The sequence below is a fragment of the Kogia breviceps genome, chromosome 5 (assembly GCF_026419965.1).
Source record: "Kogia breviceps isolate mKogBre1 chromosome 5, mKogBre1 haplotype 1, whole genome shotgun sequence".
Lineage (NCBI taxonomy): Eukaryota > Metazoa > Chordata > Mammalia > Artiodactyla > Physeteridae > Kogia > Kogia breviceps.
Window position 1 is genome coordinate 71,187,453 of NC_081314.1, and position 17,375 is coordinate 71,204,827.

A 17,375-nucleotide genomic window follows, 5' to 3' on the forward strand; every position below is an offset into this window, starting at 1 on the left:
AAGTATTTTAAAATCATTTTAAATTTTTCCTATGTCCCTTCCTCTTTTTCTATGTACACACAAACACACCCAAGCTGGGATACTGCAATGTAATTTTTTGGTGTCTATTAATTTTTAAAATAATTTATTTCATATATTATTTAAAATGTATATATTTACATGCATATGTATGTATATATGCACACATCAGAGGAAGATCTATATACATTTTTCACTATATGTGATTGTGTTAGAAACTTTGGAAAATAGGAGAAGTATATACTCCAAAATCACCCCCTTAAATTAACCACTGTTATCATTTTGGGAACAAATCCTTCTAGCTCTATACATGTGTATGTGTATATGAGAGATACAGAGAGATGCATATATTGATTAACACATATAAAACAGTGTTCCCTAATGTGATTTTAAAATGTATAAAATTATTGATTTTTCTTTCTTTCTTTTCTTTTTTCCTTTCTTTTCTTTTCCCTCCCTCTCTCCCTCCCTCCCTTCCTTCCTTCTTTCCTTTCTACTATAGTAAGATATACATGACAAAATTCACCACCTTAATCATTGTTAAGGATACATTTAAGTGGCATTAAGTATATTCACATCGTTGTGCAGCCATCACCACCATACATCTTCAGAAATTTTTTTTCCCCCAAACTGAAGATGCGTATCAATTAAAGAATTACTCCTCATTTCCCCCTCCCCTGACCACCCTGGTAACCACATTCTACTTTGTCTTCATGAATTTGATTACTTTAGGTACCTTATATCATTGGCATCATATAATACATGTCCTTTTGTAACTGGCTTATTGCATTTTAGCATAATGTTTTCATGGTTCATTCATGTTTTAGCACGTTTCAGAATTTCTTTCTTGTTTTAGGCTGAATAATACAACGTTGTATGTTTATACTACATTTTGTTTATTCCTTCATCTATCAGTGGACACTTTGGTTGCTCCCACATTTTAGAATATCATGAATAATTCTGCTATGAACATGGGTATACAGATGCTTGTTAGGGTCCCTCCCTGCTATGAGCTCTTTGGGGTATATATCCAGAAGTGGAGTTGCTAGATTGTTGCTATGTTTTGAAACATTTTAATAATACAGTATTCCATTATATGAATATACCATCATTTATTTAACCAATCCCCATGTATTGATTATTTAAATTGCATATAATCTTTTACTTTTATAAATTACGTTACCATGAACATTTCTTGAAATCTGAAGATTTAAACATCTATGGTTATTTCCTTAGGTTAAATTCTTAAAAGGTACAGACTTTGTTAGGGTTTCTGATACATATCACAAAATTAACCTGCAGATTGCCCATAGGAAGTTTACAGAAACAAATATCACGTTGGTTCCTAAGTCTAAATTATATAAACATTGCCCTTTGAAGACAATTGGGATAAAAGCCTCCCATCACCCATAGCCCCCAGCTCCAGGTGTGATTCCCTAGTCTGCTTAGCAACAGAACCTAAAAAGGTGGTTCTTAACTCTGGTATCAACAAAAAATCATTTGTTCCTCCCCTTTTTAATTTCCAGATTTCACTCCCCAAGTGGATGGGTCTAAGATAATTTGTATCTAAAAAGCTCTAAATGCAAGATACTTTGCATTTAAAGAGTGCTCAATGATTCTGTCATGCAGTCAGACTTGAAAAGCTCTTCTCTAAATATATTGTAGCATATTCATATATTGTACTCTTAGTCTGTTGGGTTGTTTTCTAGCTCATGGGGTCATCTATCAAGTGGATAGGGTGTGACTCGAATGAGTGAGGAATGGAGCCATGAGTATTAAACTCTGAATTATGGAAGATAATCAGTGAGGGGACTCAAGAAAACAAAATTAAGTTATTTTCTATATTAAGGCCTTGGAGAAAATGTTAAGTAATTTTTCTTGAGCAAAAAACAAGTAGCAAATAATGGATGCACGGCTTTATAACTGAAATGGGTAAGCCGTGGTTCTTTTCTTTTTTTTTCCTCACTGTATAAACTCAAACACCAAGCCTGTCCATTCATTTATCCAGTCATGATTTGTTAAGTACCTACCTGGTGTGAATCCTTATGATGAGATCAAGCTCTTTTGGCCAGTAAAACTCACTGCAAATATTCAGAATTTACTCTTAGAATCAAGGGATTTTGAATGTCCTTCTGACTTATTTTGTAAAGGAATAAATAGTATTAGAAGAACAAGAAGTGTAAGCATGCTCCCCTCAACTCTGTGCTTTGTCCAGTGAAGCTCATTTCTTGTTTGGGTTATAGAAAGACTCTTATTTGAAGAAAAAGATAGGAGGAGAAAATGACACTATTCCTAGGTGTTCTTTGTTGTTCCAATGAGGAGTCCATCTGGAGAAGTAATACGAATTTTTCAATGTCACTCAATTCTAAATAGTGGCAAAGCTGGAATATTTTTTCCCCCTGAGCTCTACTGCATGACCCTTCAATTTAATTGTTCATCCTCGCTGGTGATATTTCTATCTTCCAGTGTCCTTAACTGAGAATGGAATTTGAAAAATTTGGCTTCCTGGTGTTTGCAATCAATCAATGAATCAATCAATCATAAGCAAAGCTTTAAAGTCAGAAGAGGAATGTTGGATCCATTTTTTATACGACAGCAATCAGCTGGCACAGTACAGCAGCTGCCTTAGACTATGAACTCTTCTTGTATACAGTTCATGTCACTCTATTGTTTCCCAGATAACGACACTGAGTATCACTTGCTGTCAGTTGTCCCATTTACTCCATTATTTTTCTTCTAGGAGAGAAATATTTTTCTGTACCCACATAGACTGAGAAGGCCTCTTGTTTGTGTTTTTGTGAATTTCTCATATGTGGTTTATTTTACTTTTTCTTTACCCGAGAGAGGTAGAATTGTTTTTAAAACTTCTAACTATGGAATAGGCTACCTGGGTTGAGTCCTGGATCTGCCACCTGCTAGCTGTGTAACCTTGGGCAGTTACTTAATTTCTCTGTACTTCAGTATCTTCATCTGGGAAATAGGGGTAAGTAGTAGTTTCTGTCTCAACGGTACTTGTGAGGCGTAAGTATAAACTGCATTGAATACAAAATATTTATGGAAAGTAAATGTTACATAAGTGTTTGCTATTATTATACATCTTTTTAAAGACACCAGTAGGTATTTTAGTCTGTTTTTACTGCCACAGTGATATACAGATAAAATACATAACTTCAAGTGACAAATGGTCAACAGGTCTTATTCAAATAACCTGAAACAGTTGTCATGAAAAGAAAATTGAAGTTGAAATATTTGTAACCCTATCTTCTAACAAATCAACCATCTCTCTTTCCATAGTTTGTCTGGTCCTTGTCCATATGGAAATACCGTTCTGTGTAGCCTCAATTGTATTGTACACATGATTGATTTCCCATTCTATGTTTTTCATTTAATATTTACATTTTCATTTAGCATCTTAAGCATGTTTTCATGTCTTTATAATAGCTGGAATCAAAATGTAATGAAGGAGCTTTGAGTTTTATGTTGCTGTGTATATGTCAGGCTTTAGCCTTTGTATATTTTCCCCTTTGTTACCTTAGAAAGTTTCCTTTCTAAGTAGAAATCATTTTTTCTCATTACACCATATTTTGTCAAAAAATTGAATGAATTAAGAATTATTTGAGTGCAGTGACTTTGATTCACTTTGCCTTATTGTGACTTTAGCAACTAGCTCAGTGCCTGACACAGAGCAGAATTTCAATAAATTTTTGTTAGTAAATACCTTGGATTCATTAAATTTGAGGAGATTGGGATATTGTAATTATTTGATAGTTAATTCAAAATGTGTTTCTTTTTTTATTTTTTTGTGGTACGCAGGCCTCTCACTTGTTGTGGCCTCTCCTGTTGCGGAGCACAGGCTCCGGACTTGCAGGCTCAGCAGACATGGCTCACAGGCCCAGCCGCTCTTGCGGCATGTGGGATCTTCCCGGACCGGGGCACGAACCCGTGTCCCCTGTGTCGGCAGGCAGACTCTCAACCACTGCGCCACCAGGGAAGCCCCAAAATGTGTTTCTTTTCAGTACATGTTAAAGATTATTTTAAAATGCTTTAGTCTCTTTCTTTTCATGGTACTTTTATTTAAAATTTGCCCTTTCACTATTTCTGTAGGAGTTTGAGCTGGCATCAAGTAGAACTTACATATACAATCTGACCATTGAAATGAAAATAAGCACCTCAAATGCTTCTTTGAAAGATAGTAGTGTTAATAAATTCAAAAGGTAAAGTCCTACTTTTTAAAACTGTTTAGAGGGAGGGAGAGACTAATGAGATTATTGTAATTAAGCATGCATTGAACACATTATTGACTGGGGAATTTTTGCAGAAACTAATGCCTGTGGCCATAATACGCCTCCAGTCAAAAATGTGTTAAATAATGTAAATTGATACAGCCACTATGGAGAACAGTATGGAGGTTCCTTAGAAAACTAAAAATAGAGCTACCATATGACCCAGCAATCCCACTACTGGACATATACCCTGAGAAAGCCATAACTCAAAGAGTCATGTACCACAATGTTCACTGCAGCATTATTTACAATAGCCAGGACATGGAAGCAACCTAAGTGTCCATCGACACATGAATGGATAAAGAAGATGTGGCACATATATACAATGGAATATTACTCAGCCATAAAAAGAAATGAAATTGAGTTATTTGTAGTGAGGTGGATGGACCTAGAGTCTGTCATATAGAGTGAAGCAAGTCAGAGAAAAACAAATACTGTATGCTAGTACATATATATGGAATCTTAAAAAAAAAAAAAGAAAGAAAAAATGGTTCTGTTGAACCTAGGGGCAGGATAGGAATAAAGACGCAGATGTAGAGAATGGACCTGAGGACACGGAGAGTGGGAAGGGTAAGCTGGAATGAAGTGAGAGAGTAGCATTGACATATATACACTACCAAATGTAAAATAGATAGCTAGTGGGAAGCAGCTGTATGCTGGGTGCTTTGTGACTGCCTAGAGGGTTGGGATAGGGAGGGCGGGAGGGAGACGCAAGAGGGAGGGGATATGGGGATATATGTATACATATAGCTGATTCACTTTGTTATACAGCAGGAACTAACACAATATTGTAAAGCAATTATACTCCAATAAAGATGTTAAAAATGTGTTATATCAGAGTTCCTTGATTGTCAAGTAATAAGAGAAATGAGATAGCTCATATTTTACGTATTTGGTTGTAATCTGACAAGAGAAATGCACTTTTCTTGGGAGACCATTACTCATTTATTCAAATGTTTGTTACATGCCTACTATGTACAATGATATGAAAAAGCCAGTGGAAAAGCAGCAGTGAATAAAAGGGACAATCTCTAACTTTATGAGAACAGACATACACAAGTGTGATATGTGTAGAAGAGCTCACTGTGCCAGAGGATTTGGGCAAAGGTTCACTGAGGAACCTGACACTCAGGCTGAGACTTCAGGGTTTCTTAGGAATTAGCTAGTCATAGAATCCAGAGAGAGGTGGGAAAGCACAGAGGTATAATCCATGAGATAGGAGAGAGTCTAGCACATCAGATATGAAAGGAAGTCAGTGTCAAAGAGTAACATGACATGTACCTCTCGAGAGTGACATGACATGTACCTCTCAAGGAGAGACAGAAGAAATAGATTGAGTCCAAATCACTCCACTAAACCTCTGAAGATTTATAAGCAAGAAAGTAATGTGATTAGATGTGCATTTGAGAGAAATCACTCTTCCTACAGAATGAAGGATTCATTGAAGGGGAACAAGCGTAGGTACAGGCAGACCAGTTTGGATGCTGTTGGATAATTCCTGGTGAGAAGTGGTGGTGTCTTGGAATTGAATTACAGCAGAGGAAATGGTTGAAATGCAGACAACTTTGAGAGATATAGAATTTCCTATATAGGGAATAGGATCAGCAGGATTTGATAATTGAATGGGATGTGAAGGAGAGGCTCAAGAATGACTCCTAGTGTTCTCATTTGAACAGTGCTGGGGTGGATGAGAAAACCAGATGAAAGGCATGAAAAGCAGATTCAAGGAAGATGATGAAACAGTTTTTAACATCTTTTGCCTGAAGAGCAAATGAGACATCCAAGAAAACACATGAAATAGACAGTTGAATATTGGGGTCTAGCATTTCAAGTACAGATGGATTCTGGAGAGAGAACTTCAAGAGAGTCATCATACATAGGAGCTATTTCAAGTTGTGGGCATGGTCCTGGAGAGAGTTAATAGAGGAGAGGAGGTCCTGTGTCAGATAAAAAAGATCTTTATTCAGGGGCGATTGGGCAATATGTTGACTAATGTTGTCAGTAGCACTTTTATAGAAAGATTGCAAAAGTACTTCTAGCAGAAAGCTAGCAAGAGCCTGGGTCCTTGCTGTCACTGATGAACAGACATAGTGGTTCTTGGCTGCCCTTTCTGTTACAAAAGACAAATTTCTGTCTATGACCATGATAATTTGATTTTCTGTAGCTTACAGTTTGACTTCTTCCCAACTTATAAAACATGCAAGTCAGTTGTGAAAACCCTGTAAGGTATTTGCTTTAATGGAGGTATGTACAAAGCCCATTGGCGGTAAAGCCAGAGGACCATAGAAGACCCCCAAAATCCTTCCAGGGGATTTTTATGTCTTTTTATGTTTTTATTTTTCTATTAATTATTTTGTAAATATCTTCAACATGTAAAGCTCTGTCAGGCTAGTGGGAAGAGGATAGGATGTCTCCCTATCCCCCAGCAGTTTATAGTCTGGTATAGGGGCTAATACATAGTAACTGTTGAATGGATGTCTCCAGACTTCCGGAAAGACATTACAGAAGAAGCACCATTTGATCAGAGACTTAAAGAATCAGTAGGCAACTTCCAGGCAGAAGATGGCTATGTTTAAGCTGCAGATGAGAAACATGGAGGAGAGTCATAAAGAACAAATCATAGACTATAGAAGGAGGTGCTGGTGGACAGATATGAGTACACACATGAGTTTATGGTCTAATCCCGTCTCTACATAAGCCTAAGATTAGACTTAATATGCTGTGACTAATATAGGAAATAAGGAGGTGTCTGGACAGAAAGGCAAGGGCTAGATTGGAATGTCCTTATAAAGTGTATTTAAAAAAGGAATAGAGAGTACACCATGATAAAAAGAGTTCCACACAAGGCAGAGTCATTGGCAAATCTGGATCAGCAGAGAGCCGGGATCATATAGTCATGTTAGAGAGATCACTGTGACAGTACTGAGGAGGAGATAGAGAGAGAAGTGAGGTTAGATCATGGCAATAAACAGCTCTGAGAAGTGATGATGGGAGCCAGAACTAGGAGAGAGAAAGTGAGACTGGGGTAAAGTACAGGGATGCCAGAAGTAATCAGGGCTTATATAGAAGACAATAGTAGATTAGGGGTGTGTGTGTGTGTGTGTGTGTGTGTGTGTGTGTGTGTGTGTGTGTGTGTACACGTACATGCGGGGTGTGTTCAGGGAATGGGCAGGTCAATGGTGAGAGGGATAGAGGATGTTATTCCGAGTTGGGCAAAAAGGAAGTTGAGGGCCTGCTCCCAAAGGTGAGCACGAGAGGTGCTCTTACAGCCCCTTGTCTGTTCTTGTCTCATGGCCACAGCCAGTTCTGCCTGGTAGTGGAGACATCCGTTCAAACAGTAATTGATCAGTCCCTCTACCAGACTACATACAAACTCCTGGGGGACAGGGAGACATGCGCTATTCATCCTGGGACACTATCCTTCTCCCATGAACCTCGCTGAGCTTTCCATGTGGTAGATGCTTAGAAAATAATTAATGGAAAAATAACCACATAAAAACACTGCTACAGAGACATTCAAGTCTCAGGGAAAATAATATGTATATACATATATATATATATATATCTGTATGAGTGTAATTTTTAAAATGTTCTTGTTTTTCAAAATGAAAATGTTAAATCATGATAAAACTTCAAGAATTCTTGCAAAGAACAAAAAAGAAATGAAATGCCAAAAATAAATATTTGGAAGTGCCTACTAATCCAGTAAGTAGAAAAGATGCGCTGTGTATTTAATTGAATATGTGGGCCAAGAAAGTGTTGCCATAGCTTTCTTTTATCATCAAGAACATAAATAAGTATGCTTTAAAATGATTCCTGTTCTTTACCCCTTCCACCTCCAATGAGGTAAAGAATTTAAAATTGCAAAGGAAAAAAAATAGAGCTAAATGTGCTATTTTCACACACGTAGTTTTGAAATAGAAAATACTCAGAAACATGCCGGCACATACATAGCAGAATTCATAATAAAGTTGTGAGAAACCTTCTCATCTAGGGAGATATTTCCTAGAAGATAGCAAAGGCTCCTGAAATTGCTCTCTGATGCCTTCCTTCAAAGACTTTAGGAATCTGTAAGTAGTGAATGTGTGTGCACATGTGTGCGTGTTCACCAAGAAAGAAAAAGTGAAAGAGAAATTTGTTGAAAAAAGTTGCTTCTAAGGAGTTAGGTCTACATTCTTTTTTGTTTACTTTATGAATGTGATTGGTTTTCATCTTCAAAGTATGTGACTTTTGAAGTATCTCTTTTTGGGACAGACTCCTTTCCAGCTGCGGCCCAGCGTATGCCTGTCATTAGCTCAGTTGCTCAGTCACTGTCTCCATTTATAGTTGGGTTTGTAAAGTGTTTAAAATAGGAACTCTGGGTTTCTGCTGATCTTGAGTCATCAAAGAAAAGCAAAGCTTTATTCCTTCTTATATTCAGTTCCATCCATGTGGACATTTTTTTTTTTTGCATTTATCAAGTTTAATTTTTATTTCTCAGGAACTTCTAACAAATTATAATAAAATGATAGATTTGTTAATTGCTTAGTAGAGGGTGTAACACAATCAACTATTTTAAGCTGTAATTATTATAGTTAGCAATAATAATAACAATTATTATTATCATCTTTCAAAAATACTCCATCAGTGATTTTGCACAATTCTGTAGACCTAAACACTGATAAACACTTAAGCACTTTTTTTTTTTTTTTTTTTTTTTTGCGGTACGTGGGCCTCTCGCTGTTGTTGCCTCTCCCGTTGCAGAGCACAGGCTCTGGAGGCACAGGCTCAGTGCCACGGCTCACGGGCCCAGCTGCTCCGCGGCATGTGGGATCTTCCCGGACCGGGGCACGAACCCGTGTCCCCTGCATCGGCAGGCGGACTCTCAACCACTGTGCCACCAGGGAAGCCCACTTAAGCACTTTAAAACAATGCTTTTATCAAAATTTCATAGCACAGTAGCATCATTTTTTTAAAGCCTTGATTAAACTCTTTATTTGATAAATTATCTCTGTTTCATTAGTTTTTTTTTTTTTCCTTGTTCTTTCCTTTGAAACAAATTCCTCTGCCTTCTCATTTTGCTTAACTTTCTCTGTCTCAGTGAAATTTGATGAAACAGTTACCCATCCCAGTCTTGAAGAGGTGTCCTTGTGTGGGAGCATCCCTATACAGTCTGCCCAGTGGCTTTGGTGGGAGAACTGTATCCAAAGTGAGCACGAGTTACATCTTTCCCCAGGGCGTGCTGGCAGCTATCACCTTGGTAGGAGGCGGGGCTGGAGATGGAGGGGCTAGGGCCAGAGCCAGGTGTGAGCCAGGACTTCTCTTCTGTTCAGTGGCCAGTACCACGCTAATGGGGGGCAGAGTCAGTCCCCAATGTGAACATTTTTTAAGACTGACATGGTTGACTAGAAAAATCTAACCTTACTTTTTTTGTTGTTAGGTTCAAACTGACTCTTCCATACTCTCTGATGCAGAATGTCAGGGTCTTCCTGGGCATTTATTTAGGAATTTCTTCAGGATATATATTTTAGCAAACCACTTAATGTGGAAACTGCATCTTCTGTTGGGTACTATTGGGACCACCTTCATTCAGAAGGGAAAGGCTACTCTACCAAGACAAGAATACTCAATGATGCTTAAATTACAAAAGGAAATGGCAGCTTTGCCTCCTGAGAGGCTATCAAAAAAGGAAAAAAAGATAACTCTATTCAACAGCTTTCTGTAACTTAACAGAAAACTATATATAGAATTACAAAGTCTCTAGGAAACTACAATTGAGACAAATCACAAATGATGGGAAAAGATAGCCGTCATGGTCAGATCCCAATGAAAATGATAGCATACAGAAACGAGTCCCTCTCAAGGAGCTGATTTATAAATGCATTGTGTACATAGGTCCACTTGGGTATAGAGAAGCCATTAGGGACAAAGTGATAATCTGGGGCTAGCAGAGTCAGAACTGTCATCTCCCTAGGTTCAAGAGGACCAAGGGGGAGAGCAGTGATTTGAATAGGAGGCGAGAGTGTGGTAGAAGAGAGATCCTAGAAAGGACCAGTGACCCTCCTTGGCTGACAGCTGGGAACTTCACAATCAGGTTCCCAGAAGACATGTGGCTTAAGAGTTTACTGGTGTCTCTCAACAGGGGCACTGTTGTCATCCTGGGTTTGAAAATGGTGTGTTTTTGCCTTTTAACCATTCAATGAAAATAGAATCCCCTAATCACTGTGACAGTAAAAGCATTGCCACACATTTCTAAACTCTCCCTGGTCGCTAGGTGATTTCCTCTCCAGTTGAGAACCACTATACAGAGAATTCCCTGGCAGTCCACTGGTTAGAACTCCATGTTTCCACTGAAGGGGGCATAGGTTTGATCCCTGGTCTGGTCCGGGAACTAAGATTGGGCAAGCAGCACGGCACGGCCAAAAAAATAAAAAATAAAAAAATAAAACTACTATATGTTAACCAAACATCCCTGAGATGTTTTAATCTTTATCTCTGGATCAACCTAGATGACCAGAAAGCTATTCCCAGAAAGCCATGTGTCTAAATCAGTATACTTGTATGTTATGGTGGGGACAGGATAGCTGTACTGTCTCCAGCTCCACATCCACATCCCAGGCAGGAAGGAGGAAAAGGGAAAAGTAGGAAGGGATCATGCTGTGTCAGGAGAGCTCTAGCTTTCCAAGAAGTGCTTCGCATACATCTCATTGGCCAGAACTGTGTCACATGGCGACTCCTACCTGCAAAGTAATCTAGGGAAGAGTGGGCACATTGCTGCCCCAAACAAAACTGAAATTTTTTGAGTAATGAAGAAAGGCAGTGGGTATGGGGAGGCAGTTAGTATCTGCCCTACATGTATGTATCTCTAATGGCTTGGTGTGGGCAAATGACACTAGAGTAATATAAAGTCTTGTGTCATTTCTTCCTATACATACTAGAATTGACCTGGAAATTAATGAACAACTGAATTAGGGTGTGGTCATTCATTTCTTGTATCAGTGAATCTAATCATAGTAAGCCAGAGCAAAATTAAGACATTCTGTCACTGGAATGTTTACAGATCCCTAATAGACTAGTGCCTTAGGATGAATGTTTGAATCTTCAAACCTTCCCAAAGCATTTACTTATCCCCAGCCTAACCAAGACCTCTCACAGTTCAGCAGAAAGTCTTTTAATCTTTGTGGCCTTAGGACATTTTTAGGGCATTCAGTAAGTATTTCTGAATTGAACAAATGAATGCGACAAAAAACAGAAAGATGTAAAGGGAGGAGGCTGCATTTGAGTTATCTTTGGTTAATCACTCTTTGACAGGAATCTTTGATCCTAAATTTAGTATTTCTTTGGTTGTACCAGAGGTATTTGTTTATTTCTCCCAACACTCCTCATTGCTTTTTTTTGTTCCCTCTGCTTAGTCCTTCAGCTCTCTTTCTCTAGTATTGCCTTTTAGCAGTATGGTGACCAAGTCTTTGGGTAGTTTGTTTGAGATCCCATTGTTCAATTTATCTGTTTTCTTTTGGTGCTGGTGCTTTTGATGTTTCTATATGTATTTAAAATCATTGCCAGGTCCAATGTCATGAATTTTTTTCTTCTGTGTTTTTTTTGGGGGGAGTTTTATAGTTTTAGCTCTTACATTTAGAGCTAGAATTTGGGGTTACTTTTTGTATATGGTATAAAGTAAGGGTCCAACTTCATTCTTTTGCATGTGGATGTCCAGTATTCCCAGCACCATTTGTTGAAAAGACTATCCTTTCCCCATCAAGTGGTCTTGGCACCCATGTCAAAAATCAAACCATGTATGCAAGGATGTATTTCTGGGCTCTCAATTCTATTCCATTGGTCTATGTCTGTCTTTATGCCAGTGGAACACTGATTATTATAGCTTTGTAATAAATTTTGAAGTTGCGTAGTGTGAGAGCTCCAATCTTCTTTTTCAAGATTGTTTTGGTTATTCACAGTCTCTTGAGATTGCGTATGAATTTTTCTATTTTTGCAGAAAAGTTCCATTGGGATTTTGACAGGGATTGCATTAAATCTGTAGATTGCTCTGGGTAGTATTAACATTTTTACAATATCAAGTCTTCCAATCCATGAACATGATATGTCTTTCCATTTAGTTGTATCTTCTTTAATTTATCAGCAACATTTTGTACTTTTCAGTGTATAAGACTTTCACCTCTTTGGTTAAGTTTATTCCTAAGTTTTTTCTTTCTTTTTGATGTTATTATAAATGGAATTTGTACACAGAAGCACAACTGATTTTTGTGTTGTCTGTGAACTCTTAGAAGGCAGGAACCATGCCTTGTTTATGTTTTGACGAGTTAATACAAAAGTAATAATGGCGTTTATTAATATTTGTCTGTTTATGTATTTTTATTTTGCATTAGCAATAATCTTTGTCTTTTTTTTTTTTTTCCTTTTCTCTTTTCTGCTTTAGGGCTCTACTAGCTCAACAACAGCTTCTCCTCCAGTCTCCACCCCTGTCACAGGACATAAGAGAATGGTCATACCAAACCAGCCCCCTCTGACGGCAACGAAAAAGTCTACATTGAAGCCACAGCCTGTACCCCAGGCTGCACCCATCCCCGTGGCTCCAATTGGAACACTAAAACTCCAGCCTCAGCCCGTCCCAGCCTCCTACACTACGGCATCTACCCCTTCAAGGCCTACCTTCAATGTGCAGGTGAAGTCAGCCCAGCCCAGCTCTCATTACATGGCTGCCCCTTCACCAGGACAATTTTATGGCTCAGGACCAGGGACCCAGGGCTATAACACTCAACCAGTTCCTATCGCTGGGCAGGGTCCACCTCCTTCTACACGGGGAGGCATGGATTATGCGTATATTCCACCAGCAGGACTTCAGCCTGAGCCTGGGTATGGGTATGCCCCCAACCAAGGACGCTATTATGAACCCTATTGTGCAGCGGGGCCTGGCTATGGGGGCAAAAATGACTCTGATCCTGCCTATGGTCAACAAGGTCACCCAAATACCTGGAAGCGGGAACAAGGGTATACTCCTTCTGGCACCGGGAACCAGAACCCTGCTGGGATGTATCCAGTTGCTGGTCCCAAGAAGACTTATATCACAGATCCTGTTTCAGCCCCCTGTGCACCACCACTGCAACCAAAGGTAGGGAACTCATTAATATAGTGATGGGAATAAGGGGGTACCTATCTTGGTCTGCCTTCCCCAGAAAGCAGAGCCTAAGGCAAAAGTATATGTGCTACTTTTATTTCATTAGAAAGTACAATCTGAAGGAAGTGCATGAGCGAAGCAGGAAAATGGGGAGATCCTATTTGGGGATATGGGGGGGTGTTACCAATATGGCTTCCGTTTAGTATCAAGTACAACTAATTTTTCAATCTTGAAGGACCATCTTCCAAAAGACCATATGAACCGTAGCAGCTCAGGACAATCTGTTTGGGGAGAGGAAGGGAAAATAATTTATCTTCCAGCTCCTTTCCTGTTGGTCAGAGCTTCCTTCTGTGGGTCATAGACTTCCTCACACTTAGTCGTTGCATTTACTTGGTCACTAAATAGATCTGAAGTATCTGATGCCTCAGCAGGGACAGGGAATTCCCACATGTGGAGGTGAGAGGTGCTCAGGGCAGCATGAGATGAGCTGATGACAGGTTGGGCTCATGTGAAGGCGGTCAGAACCCAAGCAAAGTTGGTACCATAGTGACTGCTGGGGAAGAACAAGTCGACAAGGGCCCAGGAGACAGGTGAGGCTAAGGAGATCTAAGGTAATGCAGATATCTTGTCTAGTTTTCTTTGGGAAGGGGCTGTAGTAGAATGGCACTTGTTTACTACGCCTTGTTTATCTACATTAATGATCCTCCAAGAAGAATATTACTCTCCAACCTTTAACCCTATTAGGCAACTTAAAAAAATTCTTTATGACAGTTATCTTTTTTGTTGTTTGATTTAATTTCAAGCATGTATGTGTTTTAAGTCATCATGTTCAGTTACTTCCTGTGAATAGGCAAGATATAATACTATACACACCTACTCACCTACAACTTGGATTTTTCATGTGTCCTAGAACCAACATGATGATGTTTCCTTCTACTATGAAAAGAGGAACCAAGGAGAGTTACTTGGAAGGATTTAGATGGAGAAACCAATCTAGTTTTCAGCCATTGTGTTAGAACCGAGCACTCCCTTTCCCTGTAGTAAGAACTGTAAGAAATCAGAAATTGGAGAGCCCTTGATTATCAAGAAGTTCAATGATAAATTGGGAGGATGTACTGGGTGGAAGTTTGGACTATATGTTTGTGTTATTTTTTTAATCCTTTACACAGTTGAGATTGTCAATTTCCAGGCATATCCATTCACATTTTCAACATTATAACAGAATTTAGTGAGGTCCTTACTCTCCAGGTAGGGAGTTTACTAAATCACTATTCTCACATGAAAGCATCTTCTCTGTTAATGATGCAGATGGATTTTAGGTTCCTTAGAGGAAAGAACCCTTCCCAACAAGTGGGGCCTGTGGGTAGCTGGAGGCATCCATCAACCTTATGATTGCCCATTACATGAAAGTGGACCAAGCCATGATCATCTTCCAACATAAAGATTTCAAGTGAAAATGTTAGGTGTTTTTGAAACATTACTCTTGGAAGGATTTTCTTTCCAAAAATCTCTTTCTGAAAAGAAATGTTATTAAGGGTTTTAAAATTTTGTTTTGTTCTGTTTTTAAAATAAATATTGCCCCAAATAGCCAAGCTGGACAAACTTGTCCTTTGTTAACATTGCAGTATATTTGCGTTCGTCTGTCCTGACCCCAGAGCGACCAGTTCAGAAGAAAATGGGTTTATTCAACTTTACCTCACTTTGTTACAATTGCAACGAATTCCCCTAGAGAAGATTAAAAATTTAGGTTGGGACAATGGCCATCAACATTTAAGTTCCAGTAGGTATGCAATTTTGCCCTGTCCAAAGCAGCCTGACTGTGATAGGATGGCTGAGTGATGTTCCTAAGAGCAGGAGATGGGCCCTGAGGTATTTCAGGATCCTATTACCCCACCTGGGAAAACAGACATGAGACAGAGCAAAAGTATGTCTAGGTGGAGAGAATGATCTGGTGAAGTACAAAGCCAATCTTTGAGTGTCCTGATTTCCCATCATGTCACTGGGCCCTCTGGAACCAATCCAGTAGTGTACAAAAAAGGATCAGCACCCGCTGTAAGACCTTGTTCTAAGATGTTAGGTCCAGAAACATCACTAGTATTTATTTGGTCTGTCTTCATCAGTTTATTTGGGGTGACAGAATGGACTTTTATTAACCACTCTCCAGAAAGCATGAAACTTTATTTTCCTTCTTATTGGAGTAAAAGAATTATTCAGGATGATCTATTACCTTGTTAAGGTTTCTGGACATCAGTGGATTTCATGTCATTTTAAAAAAATTCTGAAATATTTGTTTTTCAACAGTGTCATGTGTTTTAACATCATATTGTGCATTTCAAAAATGAAAATCAAATCATGTACTTTTTGCTGTGATTATTAAGGAGATTGGTTAGAGATTGATATTTAGCCATCTGTCTTTGTTTTGGGAAAGGGGAAAGAGGCTGATGAAGCTACAGATATCGTCTGTGTGTGTTGTGGGAGCATTGGTGGATGAAGGGGTGGGCTCTTTCACAGTTGGTCTTTGAGCAAAACACTACAGTATTCAACTGCACCTGTGCACAGAGCACCGTATTGTCTCAAATATTAACTTTGCTTGGCTTAGCGATGTGACTCCCGGCGTGAGAAGTGAGCTCCTAATTCTAATCCCAGTACCTCCCTTGATATTCTTCTTTCAGCTTGAGGAAAGCCTCTAGACCTCTTTATGTCATGCTCCCAGCCTCAGTAAAGTGGAATGTCATCTTCACTAATTAATTAATGATTGCAAAGGGCTTGGAAATCTCCAAGGGCTGAATAATTGCCAAGTGAGGACTATTCAGCTTTTTCACTGGCTTTCATTTATTTCCAATTTTTTAGGCACTGATGGAAAACATACCTCGGTGCCTTAAAACAATTACCTTTTGTTACATTGAGAAGTTCTTAGGAGTTTGGCATTTAACCCATTAAGGAAAAAGTTTTCAAAAAATGAAAGAAAGAAATCTCCTTTAGGTTTGAGAATAAGCTGCTTTAATTTTTCCACGCCATGGTGTGATATAGAAGAAGAAGTAGAAGAAGGGATGGAGAAAGTAGGAAAGAAAAGGAAAAAACAAAGAAAAAAGAAAGTAAGAAAAGAATGAAGAAAGGAAGGGGAGACCAAATCAGAACCTACAAGACTTGGGGGATCATGATTATATTTGTGTTTCCATAATGTGCTGAGCACTGAATTTGCATGCTACAGTAGGCCATAATGTGTTTCGTGGACCATGTGAGCTGAGTTCCTTGAAAAATATTGTTATAAGCAAGTCTTTATAAGAGAGAAATGTTCTCTTCTCACTGGAAATCCTCTTAAAGACACAGCGGAATCTCTTCTCTTTGCCATTTTATAAAAGCTAACATCTGCTAGTTGTTGTGTTGTTCACAGAACTTTTGTCCTGTGTCTTATCTTCACATTCCCGTGAGGTAGGGTGTGTATTTTCTCCAATATTCAGGTAAGGTGAGTCAGCTTGAAAGCCCCAGAGCCAGGACCTAGAGGCAGTCATCACTTTCAGGTCCACAGTGGCAGGTAGCTATAGCTTCCACTTCCTTGTCATAAACCTAAACTGTGGCAGCCTCGGCTCTGTTGCAGAGACAGGTATTTCCTCTGCAATATGTTAAGAGTGCTGGTGCTGTGCATCTCTGGAAAGCTGTGGAGACCCAACTAGTGGGTGGGGGGTAAGTTATATTCTAAAACCATCTATTAAAGTTTCCTTGGAAAAATCCTTCAGGACAGTGAGAACTTGGAGGTCAACCTTTCAATAAATCCAACACCAAGTTTATCTTATCCAGAGTCGGAACAGATTACTGCTGTTCATTTAGTGTTTGAATCTGGGGATATTTAATGCGTCAGAGGATAGTGAAGGTAGTGAACCACCAGGGTCAGTGTTGACGGATCCCCAAGACCTGGGGATTGTTGAGATTAAGAAAATATTTGAGAATGTTGATATAGTAGC

General features: G+C 38.9%; 1 protein-coding gene across 13 annotated transcripts in view; it reads left to right on the forward strand.

Annotated features, from left to right (window-relative positions):
• The window catches only part of LPP (LIM domain containing preferred translocation partner in lipoma), a 714,682-nt gene that overhangs the window by 430,647 nt on the left and 266,660 nt on the right, over window positions 1-17,375 (forward strand). For all 13 annotated transcript variants that reach the window (XM_059064964.2, XM_059064970.2, XM_067034208.1 and 10 more), the window contains one exon: window positions 12,715-13,407. In XM_059064964.2, the coding sequence (XP_058920947.1) occupies window positions 12,715-13,407 (693 nt within the window). The remainder of the gene's footprint in view (window positions 1-12,714; window positions 13,408-17,375) is intronic.